This window comes from Cervus canadensis, chromosome 4 (genome assembly GCF_019320065.1).
Source record: "Cervus canadensis isolate Bull #8, Minnesota chromosome 4, ASM1932006v1, whole genome shotgun sequence".
NCBI lineage: Eukaryota > Metazoa > Chordata > Mammalia > Artiodactyla > Cervidae > Cervus > Cervus canadensis.
Window position 1 is genome coordinate 100,603,888 of NC_057389.1, and position 18,842 is coordinate 100,622,729.

An 18,842-nucleotide genomic window follows, 5' to 3' on the forward strand; every position below is an offset into this window, starting at 1 on the left:
GCTTCAGTCATGTCCAACTCTGTGCGACCTCATAGACGGCAGCCCACCAGACTCCCCCATCCCTGGGATTCTCCAGGCAAGAACACTGGAGGGGGCTGCCATTTCCTTCTCCAATGCATGAAAGTGAAAAGTGAAAGTGAAGTCACTCAGTCGTGTCTGACTCTTAGTGACCCCATGGACCACAGCCCACCAGGCTCCTCCATCCATGAGATTTTCCAGGCAAGAGTACTGGAGTGGGGTGCCATTGCCTTCTCCGTACTCATTGCCTAGACAGTGCTTAAAAACAATAGACTTTGTATTACACTATTGAATTACACTATGAAATTCTCATTAAAAGTGCAAAACACATGACCCTTATGGTAAAAGCTGGTTGGGAAAAAATTCCACATTATGTGGGGCACAAAGATACCTTCCATGGGGCTATACAAAATACACAAAATATCAAACTAATTTTGACAACAAAATATAAATTTGAAACACCATTTAGAATATGTGAGTAATACAAGTTTGTGTGAAAATTAGCCATGTTATATCCCTTCTTTTCCAGAAGTCACTTTCCTGCATGGAACCAGACAATGGTACACAAATTCTAGAATTTCTCCTTCTGGGACTTTCAGGGGAAGTAAAAGTACAGCCCCTCATATTTGGGCTTTTTCTCTCCACATACCTGATCACTATGTTTGGAAACCTGCTCATCATCTTGGCCATCACTTCAGACTCCCACCTCCACACCCCCATGTACTTCTTCCTCTCCAACCTGTCCTTTGTAGATATCTGTTTCACCTCCACCACCATCCCAAAGATGCTGTGGAACATCTGGACACAAAGCAAAGTTATCAGCTATAAGGAATGCATCACACAGATTTATTTTCTCATACTTTTTGCAGTGTTGGACATGCTCCTCCTGACCGTGATGGCCTATGACCGCTTTGTGGCCATTTGTCAACCTCTCCACTACACAGTCATCATGAACCCCCAGCTCTGTGGACTGCTGGTGCTGATATCCGGGATCATAAGTGTCCTGAATTCCTTATTACAAAGCTTAATGGTGTTGCAACTGTCTTTCTGCACAAACATTGAAATTCCCCACTTTTTCTGTGAACTCAATCATATGGTCCAACTTGCCTGTTCTGACACATTTCTTAATAACATAGTGATGTATTTTGCAGCTGTCCTGCTGTGTGGTGGTCCCTTCTTTGGTATCCTTTGTTCATATTCTAAAATAGTTTCCTCTATATGCAGAATCTCATCAGCTCTGGGGAAGTATAAAGCATTCTCCACCTGTGCATCTCACCTCACCGTTGTCTCCTTATTTTATTGTACGATGCTTGGAGTATACCTTAGCTCTGCAGCTACCCACAATGCACACTCAAGTGCAACAGCCTCGGTGATGTACACAGTCATCACACCCATGCTGAACCCTTTCATCTACAGCCTGAGGAATAAAGACATGAAGAGGGCTCTGAAAGCGTTATTTGTGAAGGGAAATATATAAAGGCCAATTGTCGTAAAACTGAAGAAGCACCCAAGATTGAAGAGATCAGAGCCTCAGAGTCAGAAATTGTGACTATTTGATCAGACTATGAAAGCAGAACTTGCTAATATTATTTTCTTGAATTTCCATTTCTTTGATTTCAACTTTCCTATCTTAACTTGTAGCTCATTTTATTAAGCTTTCTTCTTTCTTTGATATCCAGCAAATTTTCTCTTGTTTTATATTTTTTCATTTATGTTTTTATTGAAGGATAATTGCTTTAGAGAATTTTGTTGTATTCTCAACATGAATCAGCCATAGTTATACATATATCCCCTCTCTTTTGAACCTTCCTCCCATTTCCTGGCCCATCCCACCCCTCTAGGTTGATACAGAGCCCCTGTTTGAGTTTCCTGAGCCACGCAGCAAATTCCCGTTGGCTATCTATTTTACATATGGCAATGTAAATTTCCATGTTACTCTTTCATACATCTCACCCTCTCCTCCCCTCTCCCCATGTCCATAAGTCTATTGCCGTCCTGTAAATAAATTCTTCAGTGTCATTTTTCTAGATTCCATATATATGTGTTAGAATATAATATTTATATTTCTCTTTCTAACTCACTTTACTCTGTATAATAGGTTCTAGGTTCATCCACCTCATCAGAACTGACTCAAATGTATTCCTTTTTATGGCTGAGTAATATTCCATTGTGTATATGTAACACACCTCTTTATCCATTCATATGTCAATGGACATCTAGGTTGCTTCCACATTCTAGCTATTGTAAATAGTGCTGCAATGAACAATGGGATACAGGTGTCTTTTTCAATTTTGCTTTCCTCCTGGTATATGCCTAGAAGTGGGATTGCTAGGTCATAAGGTGGTTTTATTCTTAGTTTTTTAAGGAATCTCCATACCATCTTCCATAGAAGCTATATCAGTTTACATTCCCACCAACAATGCAAGAGCATTCCCTTTTCTCCACACCTTCTGCAGCATTTATTGTTGTAGACTTTTTGATGATGGCCATTCTGACCGGTGTGAGGTGATATCTCACTGTAGTTTTGGTTTTCATTTCTGTAATAATGAACGATGTTGAGCATCTTTCCATGTGTTCATTAGCCATCTGTATGTCTTCTTTGGAGAAATGCCTGTTTAAGTACTTTTCCCACGTTTTGATTGAGTTGTTTGTTTTTCTGGCATTGAGTTATATGAACTGCTTGTATATTTTGGAAATTAATCCTTTGTCAGTTGTTTCATTTGCAATTATTTTCTCCCATTCTGATGGTTGTCTTTTCACCTTGTTTATAGCTTCCTTTGCCATGCAAAAGCTTTTAAGCTTAATCAGGTCCCAATTGTTTACTTTTGTTTCTATTTCCATTACTCTAGGAGGTGGGTCATATAGGATCTTGCTTTGATTTATGTCATCGAGTATTCTGCCTATGTTTTCCTGTAGGAGTTTTATAGTTTCTGGTCTTACATTTGAGTCTTTAATCCATTTTGAGTATATCTTCATGTATGGTGTTAGGAAGTGTTCTAATTTCATTCTTTTATATGTAGCTGTCCAGTTTTCCCAGCACCATTTATTGAAGAGGCTGTCTTTGCCCCATTCCTCCTTTGTCAAAAATAAGGTACCCATAAGTGCATGGGTTTATTTCTGGACTTTCTATCTTGTTTCATTGGTCTGTATTTCTGTTTTTGTGCCAGCACCATGCTGGGTTGATGACTGTAGCTTTGTACTATAATCTGAAGTCAGGAAGATTGATCCCTCCAGCTCCATTCTATTTCTCAGGACTGCTTTGGCTATTCGGGGTCTTTTGTGTTTCCATATGAATTGTGAAATTTTTGTTCTACTTCTGTGAAGAATGCCATTGGTAATTTGATAGGGATCGCATTGAATGTGTAGATTGCATTTGATAGTATAGTCATTTTCACAATATTGATTCTTTCTAACCAGGAGCATTGAATAAATCTCCATCTGTTTATGTTGTCCTTGATTACATTCATTAGTGTCTTATAATTTTCTGTGTACACTTCTTTTGTCTCCTTTGGTAAGTTTATTCCTAGATATTTAACTCTTTTTTTTTTTTTTTTTTTTTTTTTTTGCAGTGGTGAATGGAGTTGATTCCTTAATTGCTCTTTCTGCTTTTTCATTGTTAGTGTATAGAAATGCCAGTGATTTCTGTGTATTGATTTTGTATCCTGCAACTTTGCTGAATTCATTGATTAGCTCTAGTAATTTTCTGATACTATCTTTACAGTTTTCTATGTACAGTATCATGTCATCTGCAAAGAGTGAGAGCTTTATTTCTTCTTTTCTGACCTGGATTCCTTTTATTTTTTTTTCTTCTCTGATTGCTGTAGCTAGGACATCCAGAACTATGTTGAATAATAGTGGTGAACATGGACAGCCTTGTCTTCTTCCTGATCATAGGGGGAATGCTTTAATTTTTTACCATTGAGAATAATGTTTGCTGTAGGCTTAGCATATATGGCTTTTACTATGTTGAGGTAGGTTCCTTCTAGGCCCATTTTTTGAAGAGTTTTGATCATAAATGGGTGCTGAATTTTGTCAAAGTCTTTTTCTGCCTCTATTGAGATGATCACATGGTTTTTATCTTTCAATTTGTTAATATGGTGTATCACATTTGATTGATTTGCATATATTGAAGAATCCTTGCATGCCTGGAATAAACCCAACTAGATTATGGTGTATGAGCTTTTTGATGTTTTGCTGAATTCTGTTTGCTAAAATTTTGTTAAGGATTTTTGTATCTATGTTCATCAGTCATATTGGCCTGTAGTTTTCTTTTTTGTGTTTTCTTTGTCTGGTTTTGGTGTCAGGGTGATGGTGGTCTCATAGAATGAGTTTGGACATGTTCCTTCCTCTGCAAGTTTTTGAAAGAGTTTTAGAAGATAGGCATTAGCTCTTCTCCAAATATTTGATAGAATTCTCCTGTGAAGCCATGTGGTCCTGGGCTTCTGTTTTTTTGGGAGATTTTTGATCACAGATTCAATTTCAGTGCTTGTAACTGGGTTAGTCATAATTTCTATCTCTTCCTGGTTCAGTCTTGGAAAATTAAACTTTTCTAAGAATCTGTCCATTTCTTCCAGGCTATCCATTTTATTGCCACATAGTTGTTCATAATAGGGTCTTATAATCCTTTGTATTTCTGCACTGTCTGTTGTAACCTCTCCTTTTTCATTTCTAATTTGTTGATTTTATTCTTCTCTCTTTTTTTTTTCTTGATTAATCTGGCTAAAGGCTTGTAAATTTTCTTTATCTTCTCAAAGAACCAGCTTTTAGTTTTATTAATCTTTACTACTATTTCTTTCCTTTCTTTTTCATTTATTTCTGCTCAGATCTTTTTTATTTATTTCCTTCTACTAACTTGGGGGATTTTTTTGTTGTTCTTCTTCTTTTTCCAGTTGTTTTAGGTGTAAAGTTGGTTGTCTATTCAATGTTTTCCTTGTTTCTTGAGGTAAGATTGTACTGCTATAAACTTCCCTCTTAGAACTGCTTTCACTGCATCCCAGAGGTTTTGAATTGTCATGTTTTCAGTATCATTTGTTTCTAGAAAATGTTTTGATTTCCCTTTTGACTTCTTCAGTAACATGTTGGTTATTTAGAAACATGCTGTTTAATCTCCATATGTTTGTGTTTTTTATAGTTTTTTTTTTTTTTCCCCTTCTTGCTATCTAGTCTCACAGCATTGTGTTCAGAGAAGATGCTTGATACAATTTCAGTTTTCTTAAATTTCCTGAGGTTTGATTTGTGACCCATGATGTGGTCTATCCTGGAGAATGGTCCATGTGCACTTGAGAAGAAGGTGTATTTTTCTGCATTTGGCTGGAATGTCCTGATGATATCAGTGAGATCCATCTCATCTCATGTATGATGTAAGACTTGTGTTTCCATATTAACTTTCCATTTTGATGATCTTTCCATTGGTGTGACGGGTGTTAAAGTATCCTACTATTATGATGTTACTGTCAATTTCTCCTTTTATGTCTGTTAGTGTTTGTCTTATGTACTGAGGTGCTCCTATATTGGGTGCATAGATATTTACAATTTTTTTTTTTTATTAGTTGGAGGCTAATTACTTCACAATATTTCAGTGGGTTTTGTCATACATTGATATGAATCAGCCATAGAGTTACACGTATTCCCCATCCCGATCCCCCCTCCCACCTCCCTCTCCACCCGATTCCTCTGGGTCTTCCCAGTGCACCAGGCCCGAGCACTTGTCTCATGCATCCCACCTGGGCTGGTGATCTGTTTCACCATAGATAGTATACATGCTGTTCGTTTGAAACATCCCACCCTCACCTTCTCCCACAGAGTTCAAAAGTCTGCTCTGTATTTCTGTGTCTCTTTTTCTGTTTTGCATATAGCGTTATCGTTAACATCTTTCTAAATTCCATATATATGTGTTAGTATGCTGTAATGTTCTTTATCTTTCTGGCTTACTTCACTCTGTATAAGGGGCTCCAGTTTCATCCATCTCATTAGGACTGGTTCAAATGAATTCTTTTTAACGGCTGAGTAATATTCCATGGTGTATATGTACCACAGCTTCCTTATCCATTCATCTGCTGATGGGCATCTAGGTTGCTTCCATGTCCTGGCTATTATAAACAGTGCTGCGATGAACATTGGGGTGCACGTGTCTCTTTCAGATCTGGTTTCCTCAGTGTGTATGCCCAGAAGTGGGATTGCTGGGTCATATGGCAGTTCTAATTTCCAGTTTTTTTAAGAAATCTCCACACTGTTTTCCATAGCGGCTGTACTAGTTTGCATTTCCACCAACAGTGTAAGAGGGTTCCCTTTTCTCCACACCGTCTCCAGCATTTACTGCTTGTAGACTCTTGGATAGCAGCCATCCTGACTGGCGTGTAATGGTACCTCATTGTGGTTTTGATTTGCATTTCTCTAATAATGAGTGATGTTGAGCATCTTTTCATGTGTTTGTTAGCCATCTGTATGTCTTCTTTGGAGAAATGTCTGTTTAGTTCTTTGGCCCATTTTTTGATTGGGTCATTTATTTTTCTGGAATTGAGCTGCAGGAGTTGCTTGTATATTTTTGAGATTAATCCTTTGTCTGTTTCTTCATTTGCTATTATTTTCTCCCAATCTGAGGGTTGTCTTTTCACCTTACTTATAGTTTCCTTTGTAGTGCAAAAGCTTTTAAGTTTCATTAGGTCCCATTTGTTTAGTTTTGCTTTTATTTCCAATATTCTGGGAGGTGGGTTATAGAGGATCTTGCTGTGATTTATGTCGGAGAGTGTTTTGCCATAGTGTTGGAAGTTTTGGCCACAGCAATCAGAGCAGAAAAAGAAGTAAAAGGAATCCAGATAGGAAAAGAAGAAATGAAACTCTCACTGTTTGCAGGGTGACATGATCCTCTACATAGAAAACCCTAAAGACTCTACCAGAAAATTACTAGAGCTAATCAATGAATATAGTAAAGTTGCAGGATATAAAATTAACACACAGAAATCCCTTGCATTCCTATATACTAACAATGAAAAAACAGAAAGAGAAATTAAGGAAACAATACCATTCACCATTGCAACAAAAAGAATAAAATACTTAGGAGTATATCTACCTAAAGAAACAAAAGACCTATACATAGAAAACTATAAAACACTGATGAAAGAAATCAAAGAGGACACAAACAGATGGAGAAACATACCGTGTTCATGGATTGGAAGAATCAATATTGTCAAAATGGCTATTCTACCCAAAGCAGTCTATAGATTCAATGCAATCCCTATCAAGCTACCAACGGTATTTTTCACAGAACTAGACCAAAAAATTTCACAATTTGTATGGAAATACAAAAAACCTCGAATAGCCAAAGTAATCTTGAGAAAGAAGAATGGAACTGGAGGAATCAACCTGCCTGACTTCAGACTCTACTACAAAGCCACAATCATCAAGACAGTATGGTACTGGCACAAAGACAGAAATATAGATCAATGGAACAGAATAGAAAGCCCAGAGATAAATCCACGAACCTATGGACACCTTATCTTTGACAAAGGAGGCAAGGATATACAATGGAAAAAAGACAACCTCTTTAACAAGTGATGCTGGGAAAACTGGTCAACCACTTGTAAAAGAATGAAACTAGAACACTTTCTAACACCATACACAAAAATAAACTCAAAATGGGTTAAAGATCTAAATGTAAGACCAGAAACGATATTTACAATTGTTATGTCTTCCTCTTGGATTGATCCCTTGATCATTATGTAGTGTCCTTCCTTATCTCTTGTAATCTTCTTTATTTAATGATTTATTTTGTCTGATATGAGGATTGCTATTCCAGCTTTATTTTGCTTCCTATTTGCATGGGATATATTTTTCTATCCTCTCACTTTCAGTCTTTATGTGTCTTTAGGTCTGAAGTGGGTTTCTTGTAGACAGCATATACATGGGTCTTGTTTTTGTATCCATTCAGCCAGTCTGTGTCTTTTGGTTGGAGCATTTAATCCTTTTATATTTAAAGTAATTATTGATACATATGTTTCTATTGCCATTTTATTAATTGTTTGGGGTTGATTTTGTAGATCTTTTTTCTTCTCTTCTATTTCTTGACTATATAAGTCCCTTTAATACTTTTTGTAAAGCTGGTTTGGTGGTACTAAATTCTCTTAACTTTTGCTTGTCTGAAGAGCTTTTTATTTCTCCATCAATTTTGAATGAGATCCTTGCCAGGTACTGTAATCTTGGTTGTAGATTTTTCCCTTTCAATACTTTAAATATATCCTGTCATTCCTTTCTGGCCTGCAGAGTTTCTGCTGAAGGATCAGCTCTTAAGCATATGGGGTTTCCCTTTTATGTTACTTGTTGCTTCTCCCTTGCTGCTTTTAATATTCTTTCTTTGTGTTTAGTCTATGTTAGTTTGATTAGTATGTGTCTTGGTGTGTTTCTCCTTGGGTTTAATCCTGTATGGGACTCTTTGTGCCTCTTGGACTTGATTCACTCTTTCCTTTGCCATGTTGGGGAAATTTAAAAAATTTTTCTCATACCCTTTCTTTTTCTCTTCTTCTGGAACCCCTATAATTCAAATGTTGGTGCATTTGATGTTGTCCCAAAGGTCTCTGAGACCATCCTCAGGTCTTTTCATTCTTTTTACTTTATTCTGCTTTTCAGAAGTTATTTCCACCATTTTACCTTCCAGCTCACTGATTCATTCTTCTGCTTCAGATATTCTGCTATTGATTCCTTCTAGAGTATTTTTAATTTCAGTAATTGTCTTGTTTGTCTCTGTATGTTTATTCTTTCATTCTTCTAGGTCTTTGTTAATTGATTCTTGCATTTTCTCCATTTTGTTTTCAAGGTTTTTGATCATCTTTACTATCATTACTCTGAATTCTTTTTTCAAGTACTTTGCCTATTTCCTCTTCATCTATTTGGACTTCTGTGCTTCTAGTTTGTTCCTTCAATTGTTTAGTATTTCTCTGCCTTTTCATTATTTTTTTTTAACTTATTCTGTTTAAGGTTTCCTTTTCCCAGGCTTCAAGGTTGAATTCTTTCTTCCTTTTGGTTTCTGCCTTCCTAAGGTTGGTCCAGTGGTTTGTGTAAACTTCCTATAGAGTGATATTTGTGCTGAGTTTTTGTTTGTTTGTTTTTCCTTTTGTTTGTTTTTTCCTTTTAAAAATTAAAACTATAAAAAAGAGAAAAGGAAAAATATAGAAGAAGAAAGAAAAAGGAAAAAAGAAAAGGAAAACTCTACAGAACTGCAAGAGCCCAACATAGAGGCAGAGGTTTATAGCAACAATAAAGTGTGTGACTGAATATACACATATACATGTACACCCATAAGCAAAATCAAAACACTCCAACAAAAATAAAGTACAATAGATTGACCCAACAAACAAAGGCAACCAAAAAGTTTATCTATACCAGAACAAAATTAATTAAAGCACAAACTGAAAAACAAACCTAGAGCAAGGTGTCAATTGAGGGAAAGAGCAATGAAAATAAAACTGTAGAGAGGAAAGAAAAGAAAGAATAGACATGCAAATTTAAATAGAGGTAGATAAAGAAGATGTATATACATTAAAGATTAACTGCAAGGAGGATAGAACAGTAGAAAAAGCAAACAAAGGAATAAATGTAGAAAAAATAATAATAGGTTTAAAAAATTAAAATTGCCAAAAGAGAAAAGAAAAAAAGGGGGAGGGGGAGAAAGCTCCACAGAACTACAAAAGCCCAACGTAGAGTCAGAGGTTTATCACAGCAATAAAAACAAAAAAAAATGTGATTGAGGGAAAAAAAGCTCAAAAACTTATAGTGCCAGTAAAATTGGCACCTACAACAGAGGTGGGAAATAAGGGGAGGGGAAGAAAAAAATCCAAAAGAATCTACAGAGCAAGTCAAAACATAAGAATAATAAATGTTTTTCTTGAGTCACTGCAGTCAGAGTCCTTTCCCTCGGGAGTCACAGTCCACCTCACCTCCCTAGGATGCCCTCCAACACTGTTCTGACCTGTGAACATGCTCTATGGGAAGCTCAGATTCAAACTAGGTCCTTGTCCTCTGTGTTCTTGCCTCCAATGCCCACAGCTATCAGAACTAGTGCATTTTCTTTTGTGGGAGCTCTCAATGACCTTTTACATATTCCACAGACATGGAGTCTGCCTAGTTGATTATGTGGATTTAATCTGCAGCTTGTACAGCTGGTGGGAAGGTTTTGGGTCTTCTTCCTTAGCCACACTGCCCCTGGGTTTCAACTGTGGGTTTACTTCCACCTCTGCGTGTGGGTCGTCCACTGGGGTTTGCTCCTGAGGCTGCCCTGGAGGACTTGGGTTTGCCCTTGTGAGGGCCAGGTGTGGAGGTGGTGCAGCTGCTTGGGTTACAGAGGTTCTGGCAGCACCAGGTACTCAGGGGAGTTGGCTGCTGGGACAACAGGAAATATAGTGCTCTAGAAGGATACGGCAACCAGTATTGGCCAATAGGCTCCAGTATTCTTGCCTGGAGAACACTCCTCCCTGACAGAGAAGCCTGGCAGGCCACAGTCCACAGGGTCACAAAGAACTGGACACTACCAAAGAGACCCTGCACACACAGACGCAAGGCTTTTTTTGGCTGTGGCATCTCTGCCCCAGTGAGAGTTGAGGGTGAAGGTGGCACAGCGGCTTGGCTTGCAGGGACCCTGGCGGTGCCAAGTGTGCAGGGACATGGACTGCCTCCACCACAGGAGTTATGGCCCTATTGAGTCTTTTCTCGAGTCTCGTAGCTGGCGATCTGAAGGCCTCTTAGGCCAGCTTTCTCCACCGTTCCACCTGTTCAGGCACTTAGAGGGCTCCCTTGCCTGGGGTCCTTCTCTGTGGTTTGATGTGTCAGGCACTTAAAGGGGCACCCTGGATGAGGTCCTACTCTGTAGTTTAGTGCATCAGGGGTTTGACGGGCCAATCTCTCTGCTGTTCAGCTACCAATGTATTTTTTTTCCATTTATTTTTATTAGTTGGAGGCTAATTACTTTACAATATTGTAGTGGGTTTTGTCATGCACTGACATGAATCAGCCATGGATTTACATGTGTTCGCCATCCCGATCCCCCCTCCTGCCTCCCTCCCCACCCCATCCCTCTGGGTCTTCCCAGGGCACCATCCCCGAGCACTTGTCTCATGCATCCAACCTGGGCTAGTGATCTATTTCACCCTTGATAATATACATGTTTCAATGCTGTTCTCTCAAAACATCCCACCCTCGCTTTCTCCCACAGAGTCCAAAAGTCTGTTCTGTACATCTATGTCTCGTTTTCTGTTTTGCATATAGGGTTATCGTTACCATCTTTCTAAATTCCATATATATGTGTTAGTATACTATATTGCTCTTTATCTTTCTGGCTTACTTCACTCTGTATAAGGGGCTCGAGTTTCATCCATCTCATTAGAACTGATTCAAATGAATTCTTTTTAATGGCTGAGTAATATTCCATGGTGTATATGTACCACAGCTTCCTTATCCATTCGTCTGCTGATGGGCATCTAGGTTGCTTCCTGGTCCTGGCTATTATAAACAGTGCTGCAATGAACACTGGGGTGCACGTGTCTCTTTCAGATCTGGTTTCCTCGGTGTGTATGCCCAGGAGTGGGATTGCTGGGTCCTGGGTATACACACGGAGGAAATCAGCTACCAATGTATTGTGCGTGGTTCTATATATTCTTTTCCTCTGGTCAGATACTCCTGTCAGCTCTCAGCTGATGTTCTGCATGCACTTCTGTGTCTGAAGGTGTATTCCTTATGTATCAGTGGAGAGATATGTACTCCTCCTCCACCTACTCCTCTGCCATCTTATTCTCCCCTCAGGCAATTACTTTTCAGCACAGAGCAAGCAGCTTAAAATGAAACATGAAACATCCTTGCCTTTGAACATCCTCTGGCCATGGGTGGCATTTAACACACAGCCTTCCCGCAGACTGTCAGCCTCCTTTTTTTTTTTTTTTTTTTAATATGACAGAAGAGCCTGGTGGGTTAAAGTCCATGGGGTTGCAAAGCATGGGACATGACTGAGTGACTTCATTAATTGATGTATTTATTTATTTGGATGTGCCAGGTCTTCACTGAGGCATGTGAACCTTAGTTATGGCATGTGGGATCTAGCTCCCTGACCAGGGATCGAACTGGGCCCCCTAAACTGATAGCACAAAGTCTTAGCCACCAAACCACCAGGGAAGTTCCTCCTTTGTTTTTTTCCTACTTTTTCAAATTTATTTCAACAATATGTCAAAAATATTTGGAAATTCCCATTTGACTAATGAGACAATAGAGATCTTTTGAAGAGGAAGAGGCAGTAAATTTATTCATATGCCTATTTGACAACATAGCAGCATAATTTCTCTAGTAAAAATGGCAAGCAGATAGGGTAATTTCCATTTTTAAAAAATACTTTTTCTCAAATGGCATATACCACACCAAATATTTTTCTTTTGTTTTACTAAAAGAATTGTCATTAGTTGTATTAACCCTATCAAAAAAGTACACTGGATGACCAAGGAAATTTATAATAGAGAAAAATCTAAGACAAATATTCACTTTCATACCTAATATTCCTTGTACATCAGTATCTTGACTGTTCTTTCTCACCACTTAGACAGTAACATAGCACTATGAGTTATAGCAGGCCATTGATTTTTATATTGGGTTTCCCTGGTGGCTCAGATGGTAAAGCACCTTCCTGCAACACAGGAGATCTGGGTTCCATCCCTGGGTCGGAAAGATCCCCTGGAGAAAGAAATGGCAACCCACTCTAGTACTCTTGCCTGGAAAAATGCCATGGATGGAAGAACCTGGTGGGCTACAGTCCAAGGGGTTGCAAAGAGACACAACTGAGCAACTTCATTGATTTTTATTCTCCTCTTTAGGATCCAGTTCTCTCTTAGATTGGTGACCACCATGCTTACCATAGCCACTGGCAAAACAATTATCAAATACATGTCTGAAAGTTTCATTGATAGACAGGTTTTATTTACCAGGTTGACCTAAGATGGCCTTAGAATTATAGCCTTCAAAATGATGAAGCAGAATTGCAATTCATACATTGTACCACTAGGCAAAATATTTATTATGCTGTGTAACTACTCATTGGCATATGAAGTATTGGTGTTTATGTGTCAGGGAAGGTTTTTACATAGTAGTGAAGGATTGTTTGACCTTTTTCCATTTGTACTTAATTATCTTCTTATTTCTGCTTGACAGCTTTTACTGCTACCTGTAATATGATTTCTCTCATTGCTATAATGGAGATAAATGCCATTCCTTCATTTTTCTCATAACCATGAAAGGGTTATGATATCTGTTGTAGACATCTGTTTCACCTCCACCGCCATCCCCAAAATGCTAGTGAATATACAGACCCAGAGCCAAGTTATAACCTTTGAACTTTGCATCACTCTGATGTACTTTTTCATATACTTTATAGGATTGGAAAGCTTCCTTCTGAACATGATGGCCTGTGGCTAGTTTGTAGGAATCTGTCACCCTTTCACTATATGGCCACCATGAAACCCCAGCTCCCTGAACTGCTGGTTCTGGTGTCCTGGAACATCAGTGTCCTGAATTCCTTGTTAGAAAGCTTAATGGTGTTATGATTGCCATTCTGTAGAGCTGGACATTCTCACTTTTTCTATAAAATCAATCCAGTGATCCAACTTGCTTATTCTAACAACTTTCTTAATGACTTCTTGAGATATTTTGCAGCTCAACTTCTGGGTGGAGGTCTTCTGGCTGGTGTCTGACTTCTACTCTAAGACAGTCTCTTCCATTTGTGAAATCTCACCAGCTAGCTGGTGACTCAGATGGTAAAGGATCTGCCTGCAATTCGAAAGACTCAGGTTCCATCCCCAGGTTGGGAAGATTCCCCCGCAGAAGGGAATGGCTACCCACTCCAGTCTTCTTGCCTAGATAATTCCACAGACAGAGAAGCCTAGTGGGCTAAAATCCATGGGATCTCAGATTAGGACATGACCGAGCGTCTAACACACACACACACACCAGCTACCTAAAGCTGCATAACAAGCTTTCACAGATGGCATGATTTACATAATGACTTAATTGCCAGATGAGATTTTATGTTTCAGAGTCATTCTGACCTATGCTTGGATAATGATAGTCTATAGTCAGCTGTGAGCCACCACATCATCTTTTTGTAGCTCATATATAATATTTTGTGAGACTGTTGTATATACCACTGTGCTAAGTCACTTCAGTCATGTTCAACTCTTTGTGACCTCATGGACTGTAGCCTGCCAGGCTCCTCTGTCCATGAGATTCTCCAGGCAAAGGCCCTAGAGTCTGTTGTCATTTCCTCCTCCAGGATATACCACTGGCTTGAGCCAAATTATGTCAGTGTACTCCACAGATAGGGACTCCCCAGGTGGCACTAGTGGTAAAGAACCCGCCTGCCAGTGCAGGAGATGTAAAAGACACGGTTCCATCCCTGGGCCAGGAAGATCCCCTGGAGGAGGGCATGGCAACCCACTCTAGTATTCTTGCCTGGAGAATCCCATGGACAGAGAAGTCTGGTGGGCTACAGTCCATGGGGTCGCAAAAAGTTGGACATGACTGAAGTCACTTAGCCCAGCACAGCAGAGCACTCTATGTATAGGTTAATCTAGTTTACAAAAAGATAAGTTTACCAAATTTAATTTGCCTTAAGTTAGTGTCACTTGCATCCACATATGACATTTTGCTTTCTACCTAGTACTATACCTCCTTAACTCTGTTATTAAAATGTGACTCAGCTACCTGGTTCCAGGTCCTACCTTGAGCCATCCATCATTAGATGTTCTTTCCTTTTAATTTAATTGATTGAAGTATAATGCAAACATATACAACACACGTGTAAAGTGTACAATTTGCTGAATTAAAGGAACCATATGAAAATTGAATACATACTGCCTAGGTTTATTTATGTATTAATATAATTAGAGGAGGTGCACAAAAGCTTTAATTTCATTGTTATATAATTATAAAAATAAAAGGTGAATATCCCTTAGCCTCAGGTTCTTTATTTTTGATGCTCATGTGGAACAATAAGCCTAATTCAGAAGAGTGTGATGAGGAATAAATTAAATGTGTGAAAACCTTTTTGAGTACAAGAGTTATTTCATGAATTAGTAGTGTTTATGTGTATGTGTATTTATATAAGATTTTCTTATAAATAAACACACATATATGTACACAGGCTGCAAGTGGGCTAAGTCCCTTCAGTCGTGTCTAACTTTTTGCGACCCTATGGACTGTAGCCCTCCAGGCTCTTCTGTTCATTGGATTCTCCAGGCAAGAATACTGGAGTGGGTTGCCATGCCCTCCTCCAGCGGATCTTTCCAACCCACAGATCAAATCCACATCTCTTATGTCTCCTGCATTGGCAAGGTTCTTTACCACTAGCGCCACCTTGGAAGCCATATATGTACACAGAGAGATTCCATAATCTCATCATTTATGTTGAAAATCTTTTATCAAAAATTGAAGAAGATAGAAATAAAAATTGTTATAGGTGAATTAACATGAAATTACTCAAGTGTAGAAAGTTAGACAAAAAGTTTTGAAGTAGAATAATTTTCCTAAATTTTAATAACAAATTATTTTTTCTACCTTAATGTTCAAACTCAAAGTCAGGACCACATTTGCATTTATAAAATGAGAAATCCTCGGTATCACATTTGCAGAATGTCCACATTAACTTTAGATTTTTTTTTCGTCCACGTACACTGGGTTTTCAATACAAAATGTTCTTACTCAGGGGAAACAAAAGGGATGAAACTGAAACGTTTAAATTTCATTTCCTCCAAAAACACTTTATCGGATAAATGTCTGTGTAATATTGTTATTGATGCTATAACAAATTACTACACTAAGGCTTTAAAAGAAACAAATACATCTGCCTTTAGTTCTTGGAGTCAGAAGCCCAATTAGAGTGCTAAAGTCAAGATTCTGTAGGGCTGGGTTCCTTCTGGGTTTTCCAGGAGAGACTCCATTTCCTTTCATATTCCAGTTTCTTGAGTACAAGCATTCCTTGGTTCATGGCCCATCCTCCATCTTCAAGGTCAGCAGCATATTCAAATCTCCCTCTGATTTCAACAATTCTGCTTTTTCCACGTTCAGAAGACCATGCTGACTATACCAGTTTGTACCTGAATAATCATGGCCAATCTTTTATCTTTGGGCCAGCTGATTAGTAAACATATCATATCCACTACCTTATCCTCCCTTGCTCTGAAAACACAATATTGCAAATTTCTGAGGATCAAGATGTGGGTTATGTTTTAGAGGATCTTATTGAGCCTACTGTAAAACCTTTTCAGAGGTATGTTACTTAGTGACACTCAAGAGCCTTTATGATAGGAATACCAAACCACCTTATCTGCCTCCTGAGAAATCTGTATGCAGGTCAAGAAGCAACAGTTAGAACTGGACATAGAACAACGGATTGGTTCCAAATTGGGAAAGGAGTACTTCAGGGCTGTATATTGTTGCCTTGCTTATTTAACTTATATGCAGAGTACATCATGTGAAATGCTGGGCAGGATGAAGCACAAGCTGGAATCAAGATTGCTGGGAAAAATATCAATAACCTCAGATATGCAGATGACACCAGCCTTATGGCAGAAATCGAAAAAAAACTAAAGAACCTCTTGATGAAAGTGAAAGAGGAGAGTTTAAAAGCTGGCTTAAAACTCAACATTCAGAATACAAAGATCATGACATCCAGTCCCATCACTTCATGGCAAACAGATGGAGAAACAGTGGAAACAGTGAGAGACTTTATTTTCTTGGGGCTCCAAAATCACTCCAGTTGGTGACTGCAGCTGTGAAATTAAAAGATGCTTGCTCCTTGGAAGAAAAGCTATGAGCAACCTAGACAACCTATTAAAAAGCAGAGATATTACTTTGCCAACAAAGATCCATCTAGTCAAAACTGTGGTTTTTCCAGTAGCTATGTATGGATGCGAGAGTTGGACCATAAAGAAAGCTGAGTGCCAAAGAACTGATGCTTTGGAACTGTGGTGTTGGAGAAGACTCTTGAGAGTCCCTTGGACTGCAAGGAGATCCAACCAGTCCATCCTAAAGGACATCAGACCAGAATATTCATTGGAAGGACTAATGCTGAAGCTGAAACCCCAATACTTTGGCCACCTGATGTGAAGAACTAACTCATTGGAAAAGACCTGATGCTGGGAAAGATTGAAGGCAGAAGGAGAAGGGGACAACAGAGAACAAGATGGCTGGATGGCATCACCGACTCGATGGACATGAGTTTGAGTAAACTCCGGGAGTTGGTGGTAGACAAGGAGGCCTGGCGTGCTGCGGTTCATGGGGTCACAGAGAGTCAAACACGACTGAGCGACTGAACTGAACTGAATAATGAGCAATGCTGAGCATCTTTTCATGTGTTTATTGGTCATCTGTGTGCCTTCTTTGGAGAAATAACTGTTTAGGTCTTCCGCTAATTTTTTGATTGGGTTGTTTGTTTTTCTGATATTGAGCTGCTTGTGTATTTTGGAAATTAATCCTTTGTCAATTGCTTCATTTGCAATTATTTTCTCCCATTCTGAGAATTGTCTTTTCATCTTGTTTATAGTTTCTTTTGCCATGCAAAAGTTTTTAAGTTTAATTGTGTGTGTAAGTCACTTCAGTCATGTTCATCTCTATGTGACCCTACGGACTGCAGCCTGCCAGGCTCTTTTGTCCACAGGATTCTCCAGGCTGGGATACTGGAGTAGGTTGCCATGCCCTCCTCCAAGGGATCTTCTCGACCCAGGGATTGAAATCGAGTTTCTTACATCGTCTGCATTGGCAGGCAGTTCTTTGCCACTAGCACCACTTGGCTCATTTATTTATTTTTGTTTTTATTTTCATTATTTGAGGAGGTTAGTCATAGAGAGTCTTGCTGCAATATATGGTAAAGAGCATTGTGTCTGTTTTCCTCTAAAAGTTTTACAGTTTCAGATTTTAAACCCATTTTGAGTTATTTTTGTGTATGGTGTTATGATTGATATATAGTTGGCATACAACATTGTTAGTTTCAGGTGTAATATATAGTGAGCTGACATTTGCATACATTATGAAATGACCTACCAGGTTCAGTTCAATAACCATCTGTCCCCAAACTTATGGCAATATTGTTGACCATATTCCTTATGCTGTTTATTACATCCCTGTGGCTTACTTATTTTATAACTGGATGTTTGTATCTCTTAATCCCCACAACCTATTTTGCTCTCCCCTCTGTCAAACATCCATTTGTTGTCTATATCTATGAGTCTGCTTTCTTTTTTTTTTCTTTGCTTGTATGTTTTGTGTTTTTTTTTTTTTCAAATAAAAGTGATATTCCACATATAAGTGAGTCTTTCTTCATCTAACTTTTTTCACTTAGCAAAGTACTATCTGGATCCATCATGTTATCTCAAATAGCAAGATTTAATTTTGCTCTCATCAGGAACATAAAAACAGATTTCTCAAGCTCAACAGTGAACTCAGAGTTGGGCTAAAGTACTGGGACTTTAAGGTTTATTCTTCTGGAAGACAGGAGATATCATGGAAGGTGTAATAATCACTGCATTAGTCCAGCTTGTAACAGTGTCTCCTAAACACAGAGAATGAGCAGGAAAATCCTCTTATCTGTCCAGACCAGTGTCCCAGAGGGAAATCAGTTATTAGAGATTGGCATAACTAGAGGGCAATGTGCTAATGAGCAGGCATAGGGAGCTTTAAATATCTCCTCTGCTACATCCCTCAGCCTGTGCCACCTTTGGATGAACAGGACATGGTTGTTGCTTATGGACTCATGACTCTGGCTGGGGGACCAGTTTTTTACTTCCATCCTGCTGTCTCATCTGGAA

The 18,842-nt window shown here is 38.7% G+C and overlaps 1 protein-coding gene across 1 annotated transcript; it reads left to right on the forward strand.

Moving 5' to 3' along the window:
- Nucleotides 1-562: 562 nt before the first annotated feature.
- Nucleotides 563-1,495, forward strand: LOC122440635 (olfactory receptor 7A17-like). The gene has a single exon (XM_043467116.1). The coding sequence runs from the start codon at nucleotides 563-565 to the stop codon at nucleotides 1,493-1,495; it is 933 nt and encodes a 310-aa protein (XP_043323051.1).
- Nucleotides 1,496-18,842: the final 17,347 nt, after the last annotated feature.